The following is a 22,738-nucleotide window of genomic DNA, read 5'->3' on the forward strand; positions in this document are numbered from 1 at the left end:
GTGCTTGATAGCATGAATTTGGGTAATTCTGAAATCATGGGTTTACCCTGTGAAGAGCAGCAGACATGCTGGGGAGAAAAAGATGCTGTTTAAAGTATGCATATCATCTGCTGCTGAGAGAAGAAACCCTAGTAACAAAACTCAGAGTTAGGGATGATGACAAGATTTTCCACAGGAAAAATTCCTTTTCCAGCTAGACCAGCCTCAAAGAGGAGGAAAAACTGTCTTCGAATGGGAATGGGCTTTTTCTCATGATGTGTACAAGTAAGCAAAGCAGTCTCTCAGATTAGGTTCCTCCTGCCAGCATCTTGAGTTCTTTGAAGAAATATCCTTGCATTGATGTGAGGGCTTTGAAGAAAGTCACCCTTAGCAATGTGACATCTCTGAAGTGATGTAAATCATACATTAATGATAACAGGAAAGTTTCCATTTTATTGTAAACTTACTCTTTTAATACCTCTCTTCCTATTTGAATCTGGAATTTATAAGATCATTGATTTGGAAAAGTTCACAGACTGAAATAGTGACTGAAATAGTTTATATTTAAAATAGATGCTCTACAGTCATAAAATGTAGAACTGTTTTGTTATCACAACAGATAGTACTGTATCAGCTGTAAAGACCATTTCCTTGATGAACCAAGTGCTTTTACTGATTCTGAGGGTTCATGGCTCTATCATGGAAGGAGTGAGTAAGAAAAGAGATTGAACAGTAGACTGGAAATCTCTGTGTAGACATTCTTAGGTATGTTGGGAAAAGAAATTTTACCCAGTACTCTGCTTACCTCCTGAGAATAGTCATGCTGCTTGATTAGCACAATGGAGCAATTTAGGCAAATATGAGAACTAAAAACTAGAACAGATTTCACAACATGGAATAATAGAATGTTTTGGGTTGGAAGGGACCTTAAAGATCATCTAGTTTCAAACCCCTGCCATGGGCAGGGATTCCACCCACTAGATCAGGTTGTCCTGATCCAGGCCCCATCCAGCCTGATCTTGAATTTTACATAAGAATATTACAAAAGAATGGCTTACCAGTTCTTCCTCCATGGCAGCTGTGGATAAGTGGAGCATTCTTCTCACCTTTAAAGGTTAAAACCAGAGGATTTTTGACTCTAGTCTGAAACTAAAGTTTGCCTCCCAGTTGTGCATTTTCCCTGTAGGTTAAGGAGAGGTTACCATTAGGACTGTTTGTTTATATTCTAAGCACATTACATTTTAAACTTCTCTTTTGTAAAAATACATTAGGGGTTTTTTGTAACTGAACTCTTTTTCTCTTTGGTTACCTAATGTAGGTTATTTTCCTTATGCATATGTATAAGTTTCATAGACATGCTATAACTATCTTGTAAGTATTCTCTTGGAATGGTTTAATGAATATTTTGCCCTTACACAACTTGAACAGCGTTATCATTTTAATCTGATAACATGAATTTTATTGTTAGGATAACTATTTTCATAGCTACTTTGAGTATATTATTGGAGACTATATTGTATCTGAGTAAACAATATAAAATTGGGTCTGTAGCTTCTGTGGAGGCAAAGATCCATAATTTGTTTTCTTGCAAAATGAGTTCTTATTTGCTATTTGAAACACTTGTCTTATGAAGTTATCCTAAATTTTAGGATTTGTTGGAATATTTTCCTTGGGGAAAGGGGAAGCATGATATGTTATACAACTTGAAGCAGTTTTTTGGTTTCTGTCCTTTTAGTTTGAGGCAAGCTTTTGGGTTTTTTTGGGGGTGGGATTGGTTTTTTGCAATTACCTTTCCTCCACTGTATTTAGAAGCTGGAAATGGATCCTTAGCTAATGTCATTGCCATGCTTCTGGTCATTTTGGTGCAGCTGAAGATTATCTGCTGTGAAGGAATCATAGTCTCATGAAATCACACAGGAAACCTTAAAGGGAAAATTATTTTATTATGGAAAATCTGATTCTGGTCCTTTGAGAGAAGCTAGCAGACATGGTTAACTAGGTATAAGATTTTCTGCGTGGTCACCTATGCCCAATTCAATTAAAGCTTGGTCTTTAAATTTGTAAATAGAAAATCTTGCTGCATTCACCCTCTCACCACTTTGTAGTTCAGCAGCATGTGTTTTTGTGTATATATTTGTACAATTTGCTTGAAAAAATTGACCCAGCTATCCATTTTGACCTTTGGTTTCAGTCTTGTTGAACCATTCTTAATTTTATCCTTCAAAGTATTTTGTAAAAGATTTTCAATTATCATGATTTCCTAATTATTTTAATTTTTAAAGAAGTTTTATCACATTCCTTTGCAAATATATCAATTTGTCAGATAAAGGTTAAAAATTAGATACATTTTATTCATGTTAAAGTCACACCCAGCTTATTTAAAGGCAGTTTTGACTTAGAGTTGCAAGCCTGAGGATATTGATTTGAATTATGCATGACTGTCTGGTATGCAGTTCCATTAGCCTGCTGGATGGATAATGTAAACATGTTCAGAATTTTAAGTATCCTATATGAGCAGCAGGTTAAAAATAGAGCTGATAAGAGCATGTGTATCTGAAAAATCCAAATCTTGGAGAGTGAAACTACAAAAGGATCATGTCTTCAAGAGGCTGACTTCAGGTGTGAATTTCTTTCCTTTGAAACTGCTCAGCCCGAACAAATACAGCTGATGTGTGTGATTTGAACAGGTGACACGATTGCTGTTGGCTGCTGCAAAGCATTGACATCTGTACCAGAAAACACACTCACAACCAAAAGGCCAGGACCAACCCTGTGGCTTTTGGCCAAAAAAGAGGGATTGTGTCTGTTCTGGTTCAGATTGGTCAAGATTTACTCTGCGGATCAGGCCAATTTCTTCACATCTTCTAGGAAGATATGATTTGTAATGGTGTTTGATTTTGCTCAAAATTTCTGTGCCTTTCTCTTCATGGTTAATCTAATAAGTTTTTTGGTTATCCCTGTGTTCTGCTCAGTCTGTAGTTTGGTAGCAGAAATAATGACTTCTGAACTTTGCTTTTAAATCCTCAGCGCTGTGCTAGTAAGATTTAAAAATAGTATCTTTTTAGAATTTTGCCCAAGTTCTTCCTGTGAATTTTAATAGAAAAAACCCACTACTCTGGAGTGAAAACTACAATGTCATCTATGTTGCATTCCCTAAAGATTTATTATATTTTGAAGTGTTTCTGTTGCATCTGTAGCATTTGTGGCAATTTGATGAGTTAAATGAAAATTTTAAAAAATACTACTGTACTTATTTTCAACATCTGATTGATACAAACCAGAAAACTAGACTAATTTTGCACTATTTTTTACCCACCTTCTCAAAACTATTTTGCCTAGAATCCTTTGTATTTGGCTTTGTTAAATGCTATACATAATGCCAGAATGGAGCTAGCTTTAGATTATAAGAATGAGAGAGAATAATGATGTCTTTTTCTTGGACTTTACAATTTTCATTTACTTACATCTTAATATAGCAATAATCCCATGAAAATTTGCAAGTGTATGTATGACTTAAAAGCTGTTCTTTATGATGTTGATAATACTGCTCTGATATATTATTTTCTTTTCTCTCAACTCTTGGTTCAGGAATTGTATATCCGCACAAAAATGTGGCCAGCAGATAATTCTTGGGTAGCACTGGTAAAGTTTGAAGAGGTGCTTTGTGCTGGTGGTCATTCTCCCTCTTAACTGAGGAACAGTTAATCTGTTAAGAGATGGGCATCTAATGCTCTCCTTCAGAGAAACTCATCATCCTGCTATTCGATACTGGCTGCTCTCTTGACTGTTTTCAGAGTGAAATCCCTTCACTGGCAATAAGAAGCAATCATCTGCTTCTCCTGGTGCCATTTCTTTCCTGTTAAAGAAAAGGCACTTTAGAAGAAGAAAATATTTTGAAACAGCAACAGTAGTTGTTATAAATGTTAAAGGAAATCCATTGGCCACATAAGTCTTGGGAGCTACTGTGGCAATTTCCAGAGAACTTCAACATTTTGAAAAGGAGGAACTTTAGAGGGATAGTAACAATAGTGGTTATTTCTCAAAAAAGCAGTACTTTGCTCTTTAATTCTTCTCCGAGAGGACTAGGGGAATCTCTTGTGTGTTTTTGTGCCTAGTGGAGATAGTCCAGGAGAATATTATACAGAGGAGAAATAATAGTATTTGTAGCAGTGAATGTAATAGTCCGGGTATTGAGCCATTCTGTAAATATCTCCACTGTTCCAGATGCTCTTTTTTTTTTTTTTTTTTTTTTTTGTAAGTGGCACTGACATAAAACTGTAGTATTTTGGTAGCACAGACCACTTAGCATAAATGCCACAATGTAGCAATGTCAATTTTGAGTTCCTTTTCCTTGTTCTCTTGCTTTTCTAGCTTTTTTTCTTTTAAAAGAAATTTTCAGAGGACAGAAAAAGAAGTGAGATTTAATTCTAGTTGAAAGTTCACAGTAAAAGCACTGTGTGGATTTTTTTGTTCCCAAAAGGAAGTTTGAGACAGTTAGAAGCTGAATTTAAAGGTTAAAAGAAATCCAGGGAAATACAAGTCTAGCCTACATTGACAGTATTAGAAAAATGAAAATATTTAATGTTTCTTTACTTCATAAAGTAAAGAAATTTATAGAAAACTTGTGGAAAACTTGCAGAATTATACAGTTATTTCATAATACTATCAAGGGTAAGAGTCTGGGGCTTATGTATCAGTGTCTCTGGCTCAGATATTATACTTCAAATTCTCTGTATTTTAAAGCAGGGTTGAGCCTGTGGATGTGAAGAAGCCAAGTATTTTTTTTGTTAAGTGTTTTGTTGTAATACTTAGAAAAGTTTAGATAACTGAGGAAAAGAGGTAAGAGCAGCATTTGTCTACTCAATCTTTACTGTCTTTCTTGCTCTTAGTTGCCACCATGACACTCATTTATGCAGTTGGTGTCTTTCCAATGATTTAATGCATTGAAAGTTGGGAGACAGTTCTGAGTTTCTGTCAAGTTTGTATTACAATAATTTGTTTTTCCTTCTGGTTATTCCCCTTTACTTTTCACACATAAATTCAGATTATGCTATCAGCACTTGGTTTTTGAATACTGTTAAATTTTGCTGTCTCAGTGAGAGTCTTTTGTTTTTGAGAAGAGGTCAGAATACAAAAAGCATAATGGGAAAAATCTGTTTAACTGCCCTCTTCTCCACTGAATAAGTACAAATTATTCCCAGCTTGTTGGAAAGCAATCTGCATTTGAAAATGTCCATAAGAAATTGGTATAAAGAGGGAGTTTATGGGAGTTCTATTTACTCTAGTTTATGCATAATCTCAGAGTTGCATGTAATGTTTCTGCGACTCCTTTTAGAAATGCTCATTGAGATTTGCCGTGTTTTCCATCTTCTGTGGATATATTGATGTAGAAACACTTAAACTCTGTCAACTCAAAATAAGCAGCAAACTCAGAATGATTCTCATTTTTCATTTCAACACAGTTTCAGTGTTGGTCAGATTAAATTAATTTATGTCTGGATCTTTTTTTCTTTTGTTTTCCTTGAGCAAAAGTCCTGGATTTCAGACAAAAAAAAAACCTGCTTGTTTATTTCATTACAAATGGTACTGTAGGCATGTTTGATTTTTATTTTTTTGGGTGGGAAGACGAAGACAAACACTTGAAGGGGTTAGATATTCATCCTGTATAGATGGCTTAGATTCCTACTGTGCCAGTTTTCTGGTGTTCGATAAGGCACACAAAGCAGTTGTGGGAGAAAGCATATCACTTGTATCCATGGTAACTCGAAAGATACTTTGGAACTCAAAAGGATGGAATAAGCCAGAGTAATAGGTCTCATTATAAGGGCAAAATACATAAAAGGTTCAGGCATATGCTTTTAATTAGTTGCCAAAAATAGCCAGAATCAGGGATGATGCAATGAAACAATAATTCTTGGTGTTAGAAATGAGCAACACTTGAAATCTAAAAGATGTGCTCAGATGAAAGGCTTTATCTTACCATCTTATGGGTATTCAGTCCATGAATACTAATTGGTCTGCACTGGTTTCTTAATCATGCTTAGGACATGAGAGTGCACACTGATAAAAGCTCCTGCAAGTCTCACATGAGTGTAAGTTTCTGAAGTTCCATAGTGATGTTAATTCTCATGGCTGTGATGCATCTTCTTATGAATAGATGTGCAAGGCATTCTCTGCTGTCTCACAAGAGCTCTGCTTGAAAAATAAATGTAATGTGTGCTTCTATGTAGGGATAACAAACAAGTAATTGAAAATGAAGATTAATTTGAGGTTAAAGATCCAGTGTTTTTCAGAATAAGGCACTTTAATTAATTTTAAAATAGGAAGGTAAACATTGGGATAAAGTGTGAAAACTTGAATGGATAGACTAGAATGGAATACCAGAGAACAAAAATAGTGCAATATATGAAGTACAAGATAGAGGATATTTGAAAATCTATTTTAATAAAAATATTTTAACACAGTGAATAATTTTGAAGTTTTCTATTTGAACATCAGTGTTTGTAAGGAATCCATCTTGTATTGCAGTGCAATTCTCCACATTATTTCCTCTGTTGCTATAGAAACTAATTCTAGTGCAGCTGTGATCGCTTATCAAAATTCTAATGTTTCAATAACCATTTCTTATTTTGAGTTATTTAAATAGCCTTGTCTTACTTTGAATCAAACTGCACATTTCATCACTGCTGAATTGTTGACTGGTCAAAATGTTAATGCAAAGTGATGGCAAATGCTATGGGGTTGTGGTTTGATTTTTTTTTTCTTTTTGCTATCTAAGCCATCATACTTATTGTTAAAGAAAGTTGGAATAACAAGCAAATTAAGGCTCTTTTCACTTGTTAAATTTCAAAGGTCAATATTTGCTGTCTAACATCAGCATTTGGTAATGCACATTACTTCCTCACTGTAATCTCAATTATATTTAATATTACATCAACCTTAAATGGTTACTGGTACATGGCCATGGGGCTGTGTGTATGTATGTATATATGTGTGTTTACATATATGTGTGTGTAAACTATTTTTAAGATGTTTTTAACATAAAGTATATGTGTTGATGTTTCCATTTTGTTGAAATAAAATTTTCAATGATACTATAGTAGAATGCCACCAGTTAGCAAAATATTCTGGATCTCTTTTGCTTCTTGTATTATTTGTTTATTTGCAATTAGGTTTGGGGTTTTTTTTTTAGTGTCAGTAGTAGTGGATTTCGGGGATTTTTTGTGGTTTTTTTTGGCTGGTTGGTGGTTTTGTCTGCTTGTTTCTAACAATGGAAGTGCTACACTGGTAGGTCATATGTATTTAATGCAGGATGCAGCAACGTTCTGATTTTGAACCATGTAAACATCATTCTGCTGAATATGTTTTCAACTGTAAGACTAAGACCTAAAAACTCCACTGACACGAAATTATGAGCAAGGATGTGATGGTAATTGGCCTGGAGTCATGTGTTGTGTATTTCTGCTGCTGTAGCACAGCTACCAAAATGTTCCTGCAGTACTTTTCAGGATAATCACTGACTTTCTAATGAGCGTACACTAATTTCATGTAGAGTGAAATAAATAATTTTCAATTTTGAAATTATCATACAAACATTTTGCAGCTGTAGCTGTCAGACTTTGATTACTAATTAACTGCTCTGCACCACCTTTAAGTTTCTTATTCAGCAAGCAGCATCAAACTGTAATTTCAAATTAGATATATAAGTTTTTCCTAGTGTAAAAAAGGTCTATGAGAAAAAAAAAAATCATGGATAGGCATATTTTCACTCTGTGCCAATGGCCAGTAGGTTTGTTATTGTGAGTATGAGACCATGACTACACCATTTTCCAGATACTGTTTGGGAAGTTCAGTGTGTCGAGAGTGACTGTTCCTCGATTGTTCAGTGCTGTTTGTTTGGGTGGATGACATGGGAGAGCAGCTCCTCTCCTGCTGTTTGCTGTGGGCTGAAGCATCGTGCTGTAGCTCTCAGGAGCCCTTATGCAGCTGGGCCACTGCTTTCTCATCCTCATAAGCTCTTGCTTAGCTCTTATGGCTGCTGCTGTGGCTGAATGAAAATATCTTTACCAGCCAGACTCATATTCATTTGGTCTTGTCAAAATGCAGAAAGTTACCTATTTTGTGAGTTGTATGACAACTGTGGAAACATAGCAACACCTACCTCATACATTGCATGTAAGCCTAGTAAAGCAGCTCGTCTGTGACAGTAGGAGGTCTCAGAAGCACCGCAAAGAAGTGCAAGAAATTTAGTTTTGAATAATTGTGTTTCTTTATGCCTGGAGAAACTTGTGTGAGGCCTTGCTGGAGTGAGCAGAACAGACTGACATGCTCCCTGCTGGTTAATCTGTGCCTTTTCTGTGAATTCTTAGCCCTCTTACTGGGTGTGTGAAGGAAAGATACGTTGGTTTCGAAGCATATCCATTTCCTGTGATTTCTCGGTGTCTATTTTGCCTTTCTTTTTCTGTAGAGTTGGCTCTGTAAATGATAGCAGAACCATTCCTAAGCGAACTTTCTACAGATGCTAATGTCTGAAAGGTTTAAGAGGAGTTCTTGACCCTACACAGACAATTTTCTTCTATTGTTGACCTGTTAGGTGCTCCTACAAACTGAGATCATAGTAGATTTTTTTTTTCTAGCTGCTTTTTTATTTAGTAAAGTTATGAGAACTGTTTCAAAACAAAACAAAATCTGATTTTTCTAGAATGTTTTTACCAGAAATACTTTAATATACTGCAGGGAAGGCAGTCCATTTTGCTAGAGCAAGTCACTGAGCCAGTGTGTCAAGGAAAGTGCCTGAAGAGATAAGAGAAATCAAGGTCCTTTGCAATTCTAGGATCTGAATAAATAATTACCACTGTCTTTCCACCTAAAGGAAGAATAACAATAAATATAAAATATAAATGCAGAAATAAATGCTAATTGTGGGAAGTGTCTTGCCTCTCCTGGAATGTAACTAGCTGTGTTCTCAAGGTTGTGCAGATTTTCACCTACAAATATGGATATTTCCACTCATCAGACATCACTGTTTTCTCTTTTATCTCTTTGCTCTGTTGACATTGCTTTTTTCTCAGATCTGAACTATTTTTTTGCATGTCATATGTTGTTTTATTTTCCCATTCCTCCACCTTTCTTCCTCTGTCATTTTTGCTTTGTTATTTTGCCTGTTTGTAAATTTTCATTCCTGCTTGCATCTTGTCTGTTCTTTATTTCTCTCTTTGCACATTCTCATTTTCTATGCAGATCTACTAAACTTTTCTCTCTTTATTTCTTTTCTTTGCTTATTTGACAACAAACCACTCTTTTTTCCCTGAATCATTGCACTACTTTCTCCTTTTGCCTTTTTTTCACTTATTCCCTGTACCTTTTTTCCCACCTGCATGATTTATTTTTTATTTTCTGTTCCTTCTCTTCCACTGCAAAGCTGATGATATTGGAAAATTCTGTGGGGGTGTATATATATGAGAGGTTTTCATGTTGATGGTGTTATATTTATGGGAATTTTTCATTTTGGTGGTGGTATTAATTTCAAGTGTATTTTAGATTAATAATTTTAAAACCTGAAGTATAAAAAATAAAAATTAAAACAAACAAACAAAACCAAACCCTCAAAAACCAACAGAAGAAGTGGCTAGAGTACTAGTTGTAAAATACTTGGTTTCTGTTTTTCTGTTCCACAGTTCTCTGAAAGCTTTCTGTGATGAGGGGCACTTCTGAGCTAAATTCGCAGCAATCTTTATTGTCTTGTTTTCACCCTGTACTTCAGTTCTCCATCCATAAAGTGCCAAACCTATTAACTTCTACTATTATAACACTACCATAATCCACCATAATATATATTTCACTTATATCTGTGTTACCAGCTGTGAGATAGCCAAATTGTGATCATATAGCTAGCTGAAGTAGATGGGCAGAAAATTTAAATCTAACTGAAAGGTTTTATGCATAATCCTTGTAGTGCTGCTTTGTTAGTAACCCACTCCAAGAGAGAATCCTTTGCAGTCAAAAATGCTGTGAAAACAAGGCAAAGGAATCAAGCATTGTGTTCCTATTCTGTAAGCAATTCTTGATGTAAAGTATCTTTTATTGTTCATTTTCACCTGTTTCTATTTATTAGAAAGCTTGAATGGTAAGGAATTTTACGTCCTTTTTTTAAATTGCAAAATGCAGCTACCAGGGTAGAGGTATTTTTAAGAAACAATGAAGTTACCGCATTTTAAGTTGCAGAAGGAGTTCTCAATAAGAGAGCAGTTTTATTTTACCTATAATAAAAGTATGGAAAAAAGAGTGATGGAATTCTGATAGTTAAATACTGTAAGTATTGTATATACTGCTGAACACATCTTGTGTATATCAGTAAATGAATTAAGTTCTTGAAAGGGGAGTTTTGTGTCTCTTTGAAAACTTTGTATTTTTTTGGTTTTTGTCAAATATAAAACCAAATGTGCCTGAAATAAGATGCAAAGATGTTAAAATGCTTGAGAAAATTGTCCACACAACACGTTAATCTTGCTTTCTAATCATGCTTTGTTTCCTCATTTGAGACTGAATAGAGTGAGAGCAGGAACATTACAGGAATATTAGCTGTGTGTTACAATACTTCACTGGGAATTGATTTTAGACCTCTGTGGGATCTTTTTCACCTTTTCAGTACTTCATTGCTGCTCAGCTCCTGTGCTTAATGCCACAGCTGTAGTAGAATTAAACTGGACTGGAATTTGAGCTTTAATTTAAGGTGATAACTGTATTCAAAAGAAGTATAGCAATGACAGGAAAATATTTCCTATGCCCATATCCTGCTGCTACTGTTTGGAGGTATGAGGGAGGTGCTGCTGTGCACATACTGGTGAGAAATTGGGGTTCTCATGGGCCTGGGATGCTTTATAGTGGGGGGAGTTTTCAAAGCTTTTAGCTGTTAAGCTCTGAATTTCCCTAAAGCATCCATAAATGCTGGTGAGAGAGCCGAATTTGGGAGAATTTTCACAGAGATGATAAAAGGCATTTCCTTGTCACCAAGATACTCCTAAGATTTCAAGGCTGCTTGTCAATCACCCTCAGCAAGCAGGACTTCTAGCATATTTTAAAAGAGGGAAGAATAAATAAAAGGAAGATTCTGTGGATTCATTTAACTTACTACCTTTTTGGAAGTGATATTTTTCTAACAATTTTGATAACTTGGAAAAAACAGTGAGCATAGCTGCATAAGAATACCTGTTCATTTACTAAGTTAGTCAACATAGTGATCTGAAAAGTATTGTAAAGGAAATTTGGCTGCTTATAAAAATAGTAAAAGTGTAACCAGCATCTAAATGGAAAGGAAAATACATTTTTCTACCTGAATGGGCATATGCTTTATCTGAGGAAATAAAATTATGGAAGGGGAGGCAAACAATTTCACTTCTTAAAGATTGCAGCTTTCAAAAAGCTTTAGAGCTGAATGGGTCTCAGAAAACAACAGATTTTAAAATTTAAAAAAAAAAGTATTCTGGAGCTTGATATATTGATATTCACGTCAATAAAAGATTAAAAATATTGAACCATTACATTTAAGTATTATTTAGATGTATTCTGGACAACTGAAAAGTAGAAATATAGAGCCAGGTAGCAGAAATCCTTCCTATTCCAATTAATATCAATGCTCTATAAGGAACCAGAGAATGATACTTCAATTGAAAACAAATTAATTCAATAGATGGCAATGTATAATTTTCATTGAAAGACGACCAAAATATTTGGGAAGGAAACAAAAGAATGTCTTTGACAGCTAGTTCACGATAATGCTTTTAATAATGTATTTGTACTTAAAATGTTATAAATGGCACTAATTTTGGAAAGAGACTGTTTTTCACTAGTGCTGGGCTTTTCCGTATTGTTCCGTAAAACAGACCATAAATTCTTACAAATAAGAAGTGCTTTAGTAAGTACAGAGAGCAAAGAGTAAATTTCTTTTTTAGGAAAACAAAACACTGCTGTAATTCTCCAAGCTCAAGATGTAAACAAACACAGTAAAAAAAAATACTATGTGTGTTTCAGTTGGTCTTAGACCTTTCCTGTGGAAGAAAATTGAAGTTTTAAGGACTGGACATAAAGATAATTCTATAATTTTGATTTTTGTTATTTAAAAAGCAAAAGAGAACATTTATATTACATGAATGACCAGTAGCATTAGCTTGAGAGAATGAGGAAAATGCAGTGCTAAAAGCTTCACGTGACATCAGGTGTAAATGACAGCAATGCTGTTTTGATTTCCACAGATCTGGGAGTAAGTTCTTAGTGTATGGAATTTTTAAAGTTTAGGAAGCAGAGTTATCTATTAATGGAGAAAAAAAACCCAGTCGCACAGATACTATACTTTTTCTTGTTTACAGTGAATTGTCTAATGTAGAAGATAGTTCAGCTGTGAATAGAAGTCTAAAATGTGGCAAATGCAAGAGAAAAGCAAATGCAAAAAGAAATAATTTTTTTTCTGTTGTCCACAATAACCTCCTACCCATCCTATATTCCCCTTTTTTCATTAAGCATGACTCATGCCACAACTCTTTTGGAAAAGAAATAGAATAATGCCAAGGTAATTTGTTATTCTGTGAAATAATTTGGGTTTTGTCCTCACAAAAATGCATGTAAGCTTTTAATTTTAAAGGAAGGAGAGGCCTGAGGTTTCATTCAATATTTAATGTTTATATTTATACTCCCTGTAATGTGGGGTAATTCAGTCAACATAATATTTTTGGATGGTAGAAAAGTTCAAACATGAAAATTCCATTTGGACTGTCTGTGCTGCCTATCAGAAATCTCTAAGGGTATTTAATCATTCAGAATAAGAAAGGTTTGTTTAATTTTTAAACATGTATTTCATTTTATGTTTTATTTAAATTGTCTTAGCATTTACATAGAACCCCTTGAAGGCTTGAAAACTTGAAATTTACGTTTGATTTAAAAAATAAATAATTATGTAGCAGAGTATGAGCAGAGATATATTAGAGAAAGGAAAGGTACCATTGGAGTATGAAGATATTCTGACAATTAAAAAATATGACTTGCAAAAATTACTGATTTATGAAGTGATTATTTATTTTAAAGGAACTGGAAGCCAGATTCCAATAGGGGTGTTGTGATACTGTTGCCTCCCACAACAATGTGAATTTTTAAAGAAGTACTGTACATGAGGAACTCGAAGCCGCAGAAGTGTAGTTAATTATGGCTTATGAGACAGGGGAATTAAAGGCACAAGGGTAGTTTCTTTTTCCATGTTAAGAGATGGGTGTTCTTGGAATTACTCAGGAAATATGGGCTAAGGGGGACTGGGTTGGTGCTGCTGCAGTGAACCTTTGGGAAACATAATTACAATAGGAAAGTATTAATGCTGTAAACATGGGAAAAGGACATCACCAGCTGCACAGTGGGATGTGCAGCCTGGCATGGTCCATGAGAGACCAGAACAGAGAGGAGAAATGAGCAGCTTTGGAAGAAGCAATTTCAAGTAGTAACTGAAAACCTAAAGCATTTCTTATGATAAACTTCTGCATCTTTAAACTTTGATTCCCTCCCAGAAAAATGACTGAAAATTTTCTGAATTTTCTCATAGTTACCAATTGTATGTTCCAGGAATGCTCAATTTGGCCTAGGTTGCTCTGTCAGATTTAACTTGTGAGTCTTTTGAGGTTGATGGCAAGGTATGTATCAGCCCCTTTCCCTTGCAACCTGTCCTACAGGACCTTAGGAAAACAGATGACCCTTCACTGCTTAACAAGCAATACTAAAAAGAAGATATTTATTTACTTCTGACTTAAATGTGCTGATGACAGTTTACATGCTGTAATCTCTGAGTCTACCAGCAAAATGCTAATTGCTCAGGTTTGTCAGGTATTTTGTTTATTTCTGGTTTCTTCAACTATTAAGCAAGGTCCTTACTATCACCATGAAGTGACTATTTTCCCAGCTGACTGAGGGAGGATGAAAATTTTTATTAAAGCAGTTACCCCTTTAAAAAGTGTTTATTCAAATCTTGCTATTGACACTAATACACTGTACTCTCAATTTAGAGTTTACCAAATACTCATTACTAAACAAATTTAGTTTCATTCATATCATGAGAATACCAAGTATTTTCACATACTTTGGGTGGAGAACTGAATGTAAGGTTCTGTCTTTCTATTCTTCTTTCTTTCTATTTGTCTTTTCTCTGTTATGCCATTTTCTGGCTGGTAGGAAGCTCAGACTAAACCTGATTTGATTTCTCCGTGATTGTATCTTACTTCCAATTTTGGGACATATGCTGGCTTGTTTTTTACCCTATCTAGTCCAAGGCAATGTGGTTATTTAATATGATTATTTAATGTACAAGTGAATTTCCAAAAGGTATTTTCTATGTGATTTGAAAATTGCATAGAAGCAATGCCATGATTAATTTTAGATTTTCAGTGTACCCATTTGCTTGTAACTCTTTAGCAGCTGTTATTAGTCACGTTCAGTGGTCTTTGGGAGGTATTCCTTGGCTTTGTCACAGTACAGAAGTATACATAGCTGTGTCCAAAACTTGCACCTTAAATAAAAGGTATGAGGTATAGAACACACAGGGGTTTCACGTGTAAATATGCACAAATTTCAGATCATCTTGCCTTTCAGCTCCAAATGTTCTCCAATACAATTCGCGATAAGCCAGCAAGCCCTAGCAGTGGTTTTGTACTTTAAACTTTGATACATATGCAAAATTTTTTTAGACAGGTTGTCACTACTTCTAAGTAATTTTTAAGGAAAATACCCAGGATCAGATATTTAGTATTGCTGTATTCACTACTGTCTGTGATGTCACTTGTCTTTGATATAATGAGTCATTAGAATGTCTCGATGGAATTCAAATCTTCATGGTTTTCAAAGAACCGTAGCAAAAAAATTTCATTTTATTGCATCATTTACTGTGGGGAGGGGGAAATTAAAATGAGACAGTTTCACCTTGAGAATTAATTTGAAAACTTTCATATCTTTTTTTTTACTGAAGGCTGTTGTTCAAAACCAGTTTATAATCTAGACAGAGGTGTCTCTAGATTTTTGATCCCAGATACTTGTTTAAGAATTTACATGCTATTTCACTTTGTTAAACTGAAATTTGAAAAATATGTAGTTAAAACCTGCCCCAGTGTTTTAGCTTTTTCTGAGATTTTTGAGTCATAGTTGGTTAATAAGAATTTTGTTTTCACTTCTCCCATGCCTGCATTAAAAGCACCTTTTCTGTCACACAGCCTGTACAGTTTTCCCATAGGGACATATAATGGAGTTCATCAAAGTGAAAAAAGTGAGTCACACAGTCATTTATTTACTCATGTCAGACAATAATGGTGTTGATAACTACCTGGACACATTTTCATTTCATTCGATTATGGAAAAGCTGTGTGTTAAAAATCAGACTTGATGACAAGTGAACAGAAAGAAACTCAGGGCTGCCAGATTGTTACCGTCTCATTTAATGCTGTTTGTTGCCTTTTGGCAACAATGAGAAGAAATGCTATTTTTCTGAATTTTCTAGAATATTTAATGATATAGATTATGACAAAGAAGTCCAGTTTTCATGGTATAGGCAATCAAATGATGCACATCTTTATTTTATTATGATTAAAATATCAGTTTAGATTCTATGTCTATCTAGTTTCATGGGCATGAGTTGCCTAATATTCATAGGTGAGGTTTCATGTTTTTCTGCTAGACAGATGACTACAATTCAAGTATAGAATTCCCTGCTGTCTGTTTTGTTTTCCAGCCCTGAGGGACTGCAATTTCAAGAGCTAGTAGCACTGGCTCGCTAACAGCAGAAAACCTTTTGCAGGAGTGCTGGAACAGTATTTTGGAATCATTCTGAATGGCAGGCTGGCTCTGATGGGTTTATCAGAGATGAGAGGGTTCCTGACAGTGGTTTCATCTTGTGGGAGTGTTTTAATTACTTTTTTGCTATGGTTCTTTTAGGAGCTGTTGAAATAGAGAAGAGCCCTGCATTCCCCAGTTAATACTTTCTTTAACTTGCTTGTTTGGTAGGTTTTTCTGTGTGTGAAATGGTATGTTTGACACCAGAAAGCATTTTTGCTTTGAAATTTTTATGTATAAGGTAATTCTTTATGTCAGGGGCATTGAAATCTTCATAGAAACCTCTACAGAAAATGTAAACAAAATCTAAGACAGTTCTTTACCTGTCCTTGATATTCCTTTCATTTCAGCTGCTGCACACCTTTCTGTCTTTTCCCTATTCTATTCAACTGTGTAATGCTGCATAGTAAAATATGAGATAAAAAATTGAAATGTAATTTTTTTGAATTAACTTTCAGTGTCTGTAGCCATGCATCAGGTTTAATTTCTGAGATGTATAACCACATTTGTATCTATCTATCTATCTATCTATCTAGTGTGAAAAGCAAAGATGGTCAGCATCAAGTATTCATCCCAAGCACAAGATTGCTCTTGATCCTTTTTCCACTGTCTTTAGTGACTAGAGGTAGTGTGTAACTTCCAGACACTGGATATGTACCCTTTAGTTGTCCTTAACAAGTAATAAGGAATCTGAGACACTGCTTCACATTTTAAATTCACTGGTGAGCAGAGTTCATTTGTGTGAAAGGTTGTCTTTTTTAGTACCTTACTTGTCTTCAGAGTTTAATTTAGTATCTCCCTGGTGGGCAACTGCATGGGAGGTAATCAGCTTGATATCATGGCTTTAGGGAGTGCATTTTGTTTCCATAATTGGCCTACATTCCATCTGCACGGAATCTGAATTAAGATATCCAAAGGTTTTTGCAAGGTAAGCATCCCTGAAATTCAAGCCTTGAATTTTTGTCATGTCATATCCGTGCTATATTTATTTCCATGTGGTTTGCACAATCTATTCTGACTATACACTTAAAACTTTGCTTTTATCTAAATTTCTTTCATCTGAGAGATCATTCATTTCAGTTTTGAACATTTTTTTTTTCAGTAGTATTTTTCATCTGATTTGAAATGTAAAGTTTAAAAAAAAAAAGCCATACATAGATTTTTAAATTCTCTGTCCAGGCATTTAGATTTACATTTTCCACAGAACTGTTTGAACAGTGAACAATCAGAAAGTAAGCAAAGCATTTTCACTTATTCTCAGCAAACTGCATTCAGAGGATGAGAAGAACACCTCCGCTGGATGAACTGCAGCCGCCTCCATACCAGGATGACAGTGGCTCCCCTCATCTTTCCTGTACACCTTCAGAAGTTGGAGACAGCAAATGTGAATATTCCCAGTGCAGCAACAGCCCAAGGTGTTCATATAAGTGCCCAAGTGAGGGAAGCACGGGACACGAAATAGAAAGCTTTCATAACAAAGGGTACGAAGAGGATGTTCCCAGTGACAGCACAGCGGTTCTTAGTCCAGAGGTAAATGGAAATAGCTGAGCGTGGTGAAACACTTCTTTAATCTAAAGATCAATGCACAGTTATACAGGCAGTAATATACTCCTGCTCATTTAATTTAAAAAAAAAAAGTAGTTTGTCGGAAAATAGGACACTCGGATTTCAGATTGCTGTAGTTACCTTTGTGGCATCTTAGCTTTCAAACCAGCTCCCAGTAAGAGTGAATTATTTTTTAAACCATTTTAAACCAGTCAGAAAATTTCATCACACTGTAAAGACTGTAGTCAAAATTCTTCCATGTTGTTTTTCAGACAACATAAATAAACTTCTGTTAATGCCCTTTTTAACCACTTTTCTAAAAACCCTCTAATTTTATGAATCCCAGCAGTTTTTCAAATTGAACACCCCATAATGTAAAATAAGTTTTATGAAAAAAAAAAAAATTGCAAAGGTTTTTTTTTGATGCTGTTCTTGTGATTTGGGCCACTTAATGTTCCTATTTTTGTGCTATAGATTGTAATCATATATATGTAATTTTTTATATGAAGAAATCAACTTTTTTGACGTGTATTTCATTGAAATGCCTTTAGCAACCAGTTACTGCACTGACATCTATGGGTGAAGTCTAATTAGTGATGCCATGTGCAGAAGAAGCTCTTTTGCTACAAATTTGTCTTTTGTTGCTACCAGAAGTTTTGGAGTACGTGTTAGAGCGCGGCCCTGATGTTTCTGTCTAAGCAGCCCTGTTGGTAGTTGATGATGTGTACCTGGGGTGTTGGTGCAAGGTCTGGAAGGCCCAGCTGCAAGCCCTTCCCATCTTGTGTCACTCCAGACGTTAATGTAAGCATATTCAGTAAGAACTGAGAATGCTGCCAGTGTTTTTTTATAGCCACTCAAAGCTTCAGGAGTGAAGCCTTTACAGGAATGTATTCCCACAGCTATCTGGCAGCCAGGTTAAAATAAGAACATTTCTTAGCCCAGAAGGCTTTGTCTTGGCATCTGTTTGTTCATGTAAACAAGCTTATCTTTGATAATGTGAAGACACACTTGAAATACCATTGTTTTACATACTCAGAATAATTTATTGTATGAGCAGTGGGTTGACCTGTACTTCTAAATATTTTCTGTTTCAGTATCCCTATCAAACCGGCTGTTGTAATTTTATAGGGGATCAGTATTTTATTCAAAATTTGAAGTGACAATAAACCATCTGAATTTTAAGTTTAAAATACAATTTTGGGGTTGAACATGGTTTACAGAGAGCTCAGAAAATGAATTCAAAACAGATACATCTTCTACAGTTCTGGTAAAATTACATGAATGAAGCCTTGAGAGTGACATTCTTGGCCATAGCAGAGGGGTTGGAACTAAAAGATACTTAAGGTCCCTTCCAACTCAAAATTTTCTGTGATTTTATGTTTCTATGATAATTTTTGGCATATTCATATAACTCTTGCGGACTGCAACAGGAGCTGTGTGTGTAAGGTTTGTAATTCCTGTGTTCTTTGCTGGCATCTCACTGTGCTCTCAATCATTCGCTGTCTCTTCAAGCAGTGTAATAGGTGAACTTTAAAATGTATGTGTGAAGTAGGTGAAATAAGGTGATTTTATCTTGGAACCAATGTATATACTTTTTAACATGTGAGGCACAGAAGGAGAGGTCATTACAGCTTAACTCAATCAGTTCAGACTGATTGGCTCCTGGCTTTTGGTGGTATTGGCCAGGTAAGTCTTGATTTCATCTTGACTGCCAGCCAGCCACCTCCTTGGGCTTTCAGTGCTTAATAACCTTGTTTAGGAAATGAACAAAAAGATCATAGTGGCTTCATATTGTCTGGAGTATACCATAATTTCCATGCCAGATTTAATAATAGAATACAATAAATAAATAAATAAATGGCTTTTCTTCTCTTCTTCTTCAGGATATGTCAGCTCGAGGATCATCTTCACAGCTTCCTAAACCTTTTGATCCTGAGCCAGTAGCTAAATATGGCACACTGGATGTGACTTTTGACTATGACTCACAGGAACAGAAGCTTTTGGTGACAGTGACAGCTGTCACAGACATTCCAACATACAGCAGGACAGGTGGAAGCTCGTGGCAAGTACACCTAGTTCTTCTCCCTATAAAGAAGCAGAGAGCAAAAACCAGCATCCAGCGGGGACCGTGCCCTGTCTTCACAGAGACATTCAAATTTAATCACGTCGAGTCGGAGATGATTGGGAATTATGCGGTTCGCTTTCGACTGTACAGCGTACGGCGCATGAAAAAGGAGAGGATTGTGGGGGAAAAGATTTTTTACTTGACAAAATTGAATCTTCAAGGGAAGATGTCAGTGCCAGTGATACTGGAACCCTCTTACAGTATGCCTGTAAGTATTAAATGAGGCAGAATAAGAATGCAGTGAGATACAGTGTCCTGAATTCTGAATAAGAATAGTGCGTGTATTTATAGAGTCATCACATCCACTCAGTTTTTTGAACAATCATAGCGCTGCATTAGCACAATGAAAATTTCCTTTGAGCTTCTGTAAGTACATTCACTTTCCACCTGCAAAAGCTGGCCCTGTTTTTCCTTTTAATTACTTAGAAATTTCCAGTACATAAATAATGATATAGCGGTGAATGTATGTTTCCTTGCATATAGATATGTATATGTATGTAATAATATTATATTTATCACTTGCAGCACTTCAATTTAAGAAGAAAAACACACCAGAGTGGAAAAAAAGAAGCTATACTAGCAAATGTCCTCCATCTGTTGCTATTAAGTCTTGGTTGAAAATAGGTATTTTCCTTGAAAGAAAGAAAGATAGGAAAGAAGAATTTTGAGTGTATAAAGCAATTTTTAATAACTTCACTTTAGAACCTTGTAAAGAATTGATTTCTGGTTCAGTCTGAAGTGAAAAGTAGTTGAAATAGAAAAGGATTTTTTCTGAAAAAAAAAAAAACAAACCCTACCTGTCTGATGAACAAAATTATTTGTCCCCCAAATAATATTTCTAATAAAGCAAAGCAACAATAATTAAGGATGAACATAGGTATCATTATCAGTAAACACAGAAGATCACTAAATTGGCAGTGATCACCATCTTCTTTTTTAAGAATTTAACTATGCTTTTGTTCAGAAGAAGAATTTTGTCATGTTGTGGTCTGGGCATCCTGGACGAGGAATGCTTTGGTGTTCCTTGCTTAAGAGTTGCATGTGTGATATATTACAGATATATTTTGGGCAGAAAAAAATTATGATTATCAAGGATGATTCATATTTGGTCATTGTATGTATTTTGTGGTTTGGGGTTTTTTTAACAATCAATAAAAGAATAAGAGGGGAAAGAGGGAAAGAAAGAAAAATATTTTTTAGGTGAAGCAAAGCAATTAATTTGTTCTGCATTTTGAAAAAAAAGTTGGGATTGATTGAAATGGCATTTCTGGTGAACATGAGTATTGCCAAAGACTCAAAATAAAAGGCTGTTGTATTTAATGACTGAAAATATATTTATTAGTAAAAGCTGAAGTTAAATCATGGATCTGGTGGAGGATCAACTGACAATAGAGCAGATTCTTCATGGTTCCTTAAGAAGCACAAATCAATCTAATCTAAGGATGAAGTGGTTCACCTCTCTAGAACAAACTTTCTTAGAGAAAAGTTTGCTAATTTCACAGCTTGTAAAAAAGCACCCCATGCCCCAAAACACTGAATATTCTAAAGGTGCTTGCTTAATTTGCATGTTTTCCATAGGTTTGTGTATAAAATTTACTAAAATAAGTGGAAAAGGGCAGTGAATGGGCCGTGCATGTGATTGATTGGTGTATCCCACATGCACACTGGTTATTCTTCAGTATTATTTTCTTGAGGTTTTGTGATAGGCAGAATAGAAACAAGTTCCATAAGGCATGAAAAATTATAGCTTATTCCTTATGTTCTGGTATGGTAAGGCCTGGTGTGTCAGCATTTTTTGCCCCTCAGTGTTTGGGGGCTGGAGCAAGAGTAAGGAATATTGGTAGAAAGTGAAGGGATTTTTCAGAGTTCGTTGTTGTAACAGGATTTAAGCAGCTCTAACTGTTGCTGGAAAGGATCCTTCAGAGTCATGACAGCTTGAATGAGGAGCCATAGTCTTCTGGAACTACGCAAATCAGGTTTTACACCTTTGGGAATTGATTAACTTCTGAGTTTATAGGTATTTTTATCTTATAATTTATAGCCATTATAATATTTTTTCAGTAAGCAGATTTATTGCAGGATTTAACATCTATTTGTTTTGCAAGAGTGTTAAAATTCATTTTGTTTTTAGGATGTATGACTGGAAGTAAGAGGCATCCTTGGGCTCTTGAGCTCAAGCCCTGGTTAGTGAAAAGAGCCAGGTCATCTTGATCACAAAATTGTGAATTTTCATCTGAAAACATGATGTTGTTTTGTTTGCAACCTGAATTTCTTCATGGCCAAGTTATTACCATTTGTTCTTCTGCCAGCATTGGCCTTGAGCTTAATTGGTTCCTATCCTTCTCAGGTGTTTGCCTCTGGGTATATTTATACACATTGATTGTATTCCTTTTTAACTGTCCTTTTGCTAGGATAAACCAACAGCCTTTATGTACAATTAATCATAAATGTCAGGAAGGAGTTATTTAACAGGAAAAGGTAAGTGCTATTTGAATTTGGAGATATCCAGTTGCTCAAGGATATTAGTAATTATAAGATCCATGCTGAGGCACATTCTACATTCAGAATTAAATTTGCCTTGTTCAGTTGCAGAGGGTTTTGTTGCTGAGAAGTGTTTATATGTGACAGCTTTTTTTATGAAGATATTTCTTGGACACATGACAGGTGTCCTATTTTTTCAACTGCTTCTCATTATATGGATTTTATATATTAAATATACCTTCTGTCACTGAAACTTCCTGATCCATTGGAATATCTATGTTAATCTCTTCTGCAGAAATGTATTTTATTTCCTTCTGACTGTGCCTGATATTTTATTAATGTATTTTATTAGCTAATCATATGCCTTCTGATTGTATAAGAACAGTTTGTATCCTGTGAAGTTCAGTATTTTTTCAGTGATACCTTAAAGCTGTGCATAAGGAATCTGGCTAAAAGTAGATCAGCAAGTCCAGTGCCTTTCAAACATAGTGACAGTTTGACATGAGTGGGGCCTGCAAGTCTCTGGTTATTGTTAAAGTGTTAACAAATGAATGTCATGGTGAAGACATGATACTAGTATGTTCCTTAAATAGGTTTCATGGCTTCAAATTTACAAATATATTCAAAAATATCATTTTCACTCAAGATTTCACCCCGTTTCTCTCCTTCCCACATTGTGTATAATGCCTTGCATTAGCAGCTACTATCCCCAGTCCCGTTGCCATTTGTCTTTAACAGCCCTGTGCTGCTGCAGTT

General features: G+C 35.2%; 1 protein-coding gene across 5 annotated transcripts in view; it reads left to right on the forward strand.

Annotated features, from left to right (window-relative positions):
• The window catches only part of SYT14 (synaptotagmin 14), an 88,626-nt gene that overhangs the window by 40,930 nt on the left and 24,958 nt on the right, over positions 1 to 22,738 (forward strand). For all 5 annotated transcript variants that reach the window (XM_063152130.1, XM_063152131.1, XM_063152132.1 and 2 more), the window contains 2 exons: positions 17,093 to 17,361; positions 19,260 to 19,709. In XM_063152130.1, the coding sequence (XP_063008200.1) occupies positions 17,093 to 17,361; positions 19,260 to 19,709 (719 nt within the window). The remainder of the gene's footprint in view (positions 1 to 17,092; positions 17,362 to 19,259; positions 19,710 to 22,738) is intronic.

The sequence above is a fragment of the Melospiza melodia genome, chromosome 3 (assembly GCF_035770615.1).
Source record: "Melospiza melodia melodia isolate bMelMel2 chromosome 3, bMelMel2.pri, whole genome shotgun sequence".
In the NCBI taxonomy this organism is placed as follows: Eukaryota; Metazoa; Chordata; class Aves; order Passeriformes; family Passerellidae; genus Melospiza; species Melospiza melodia.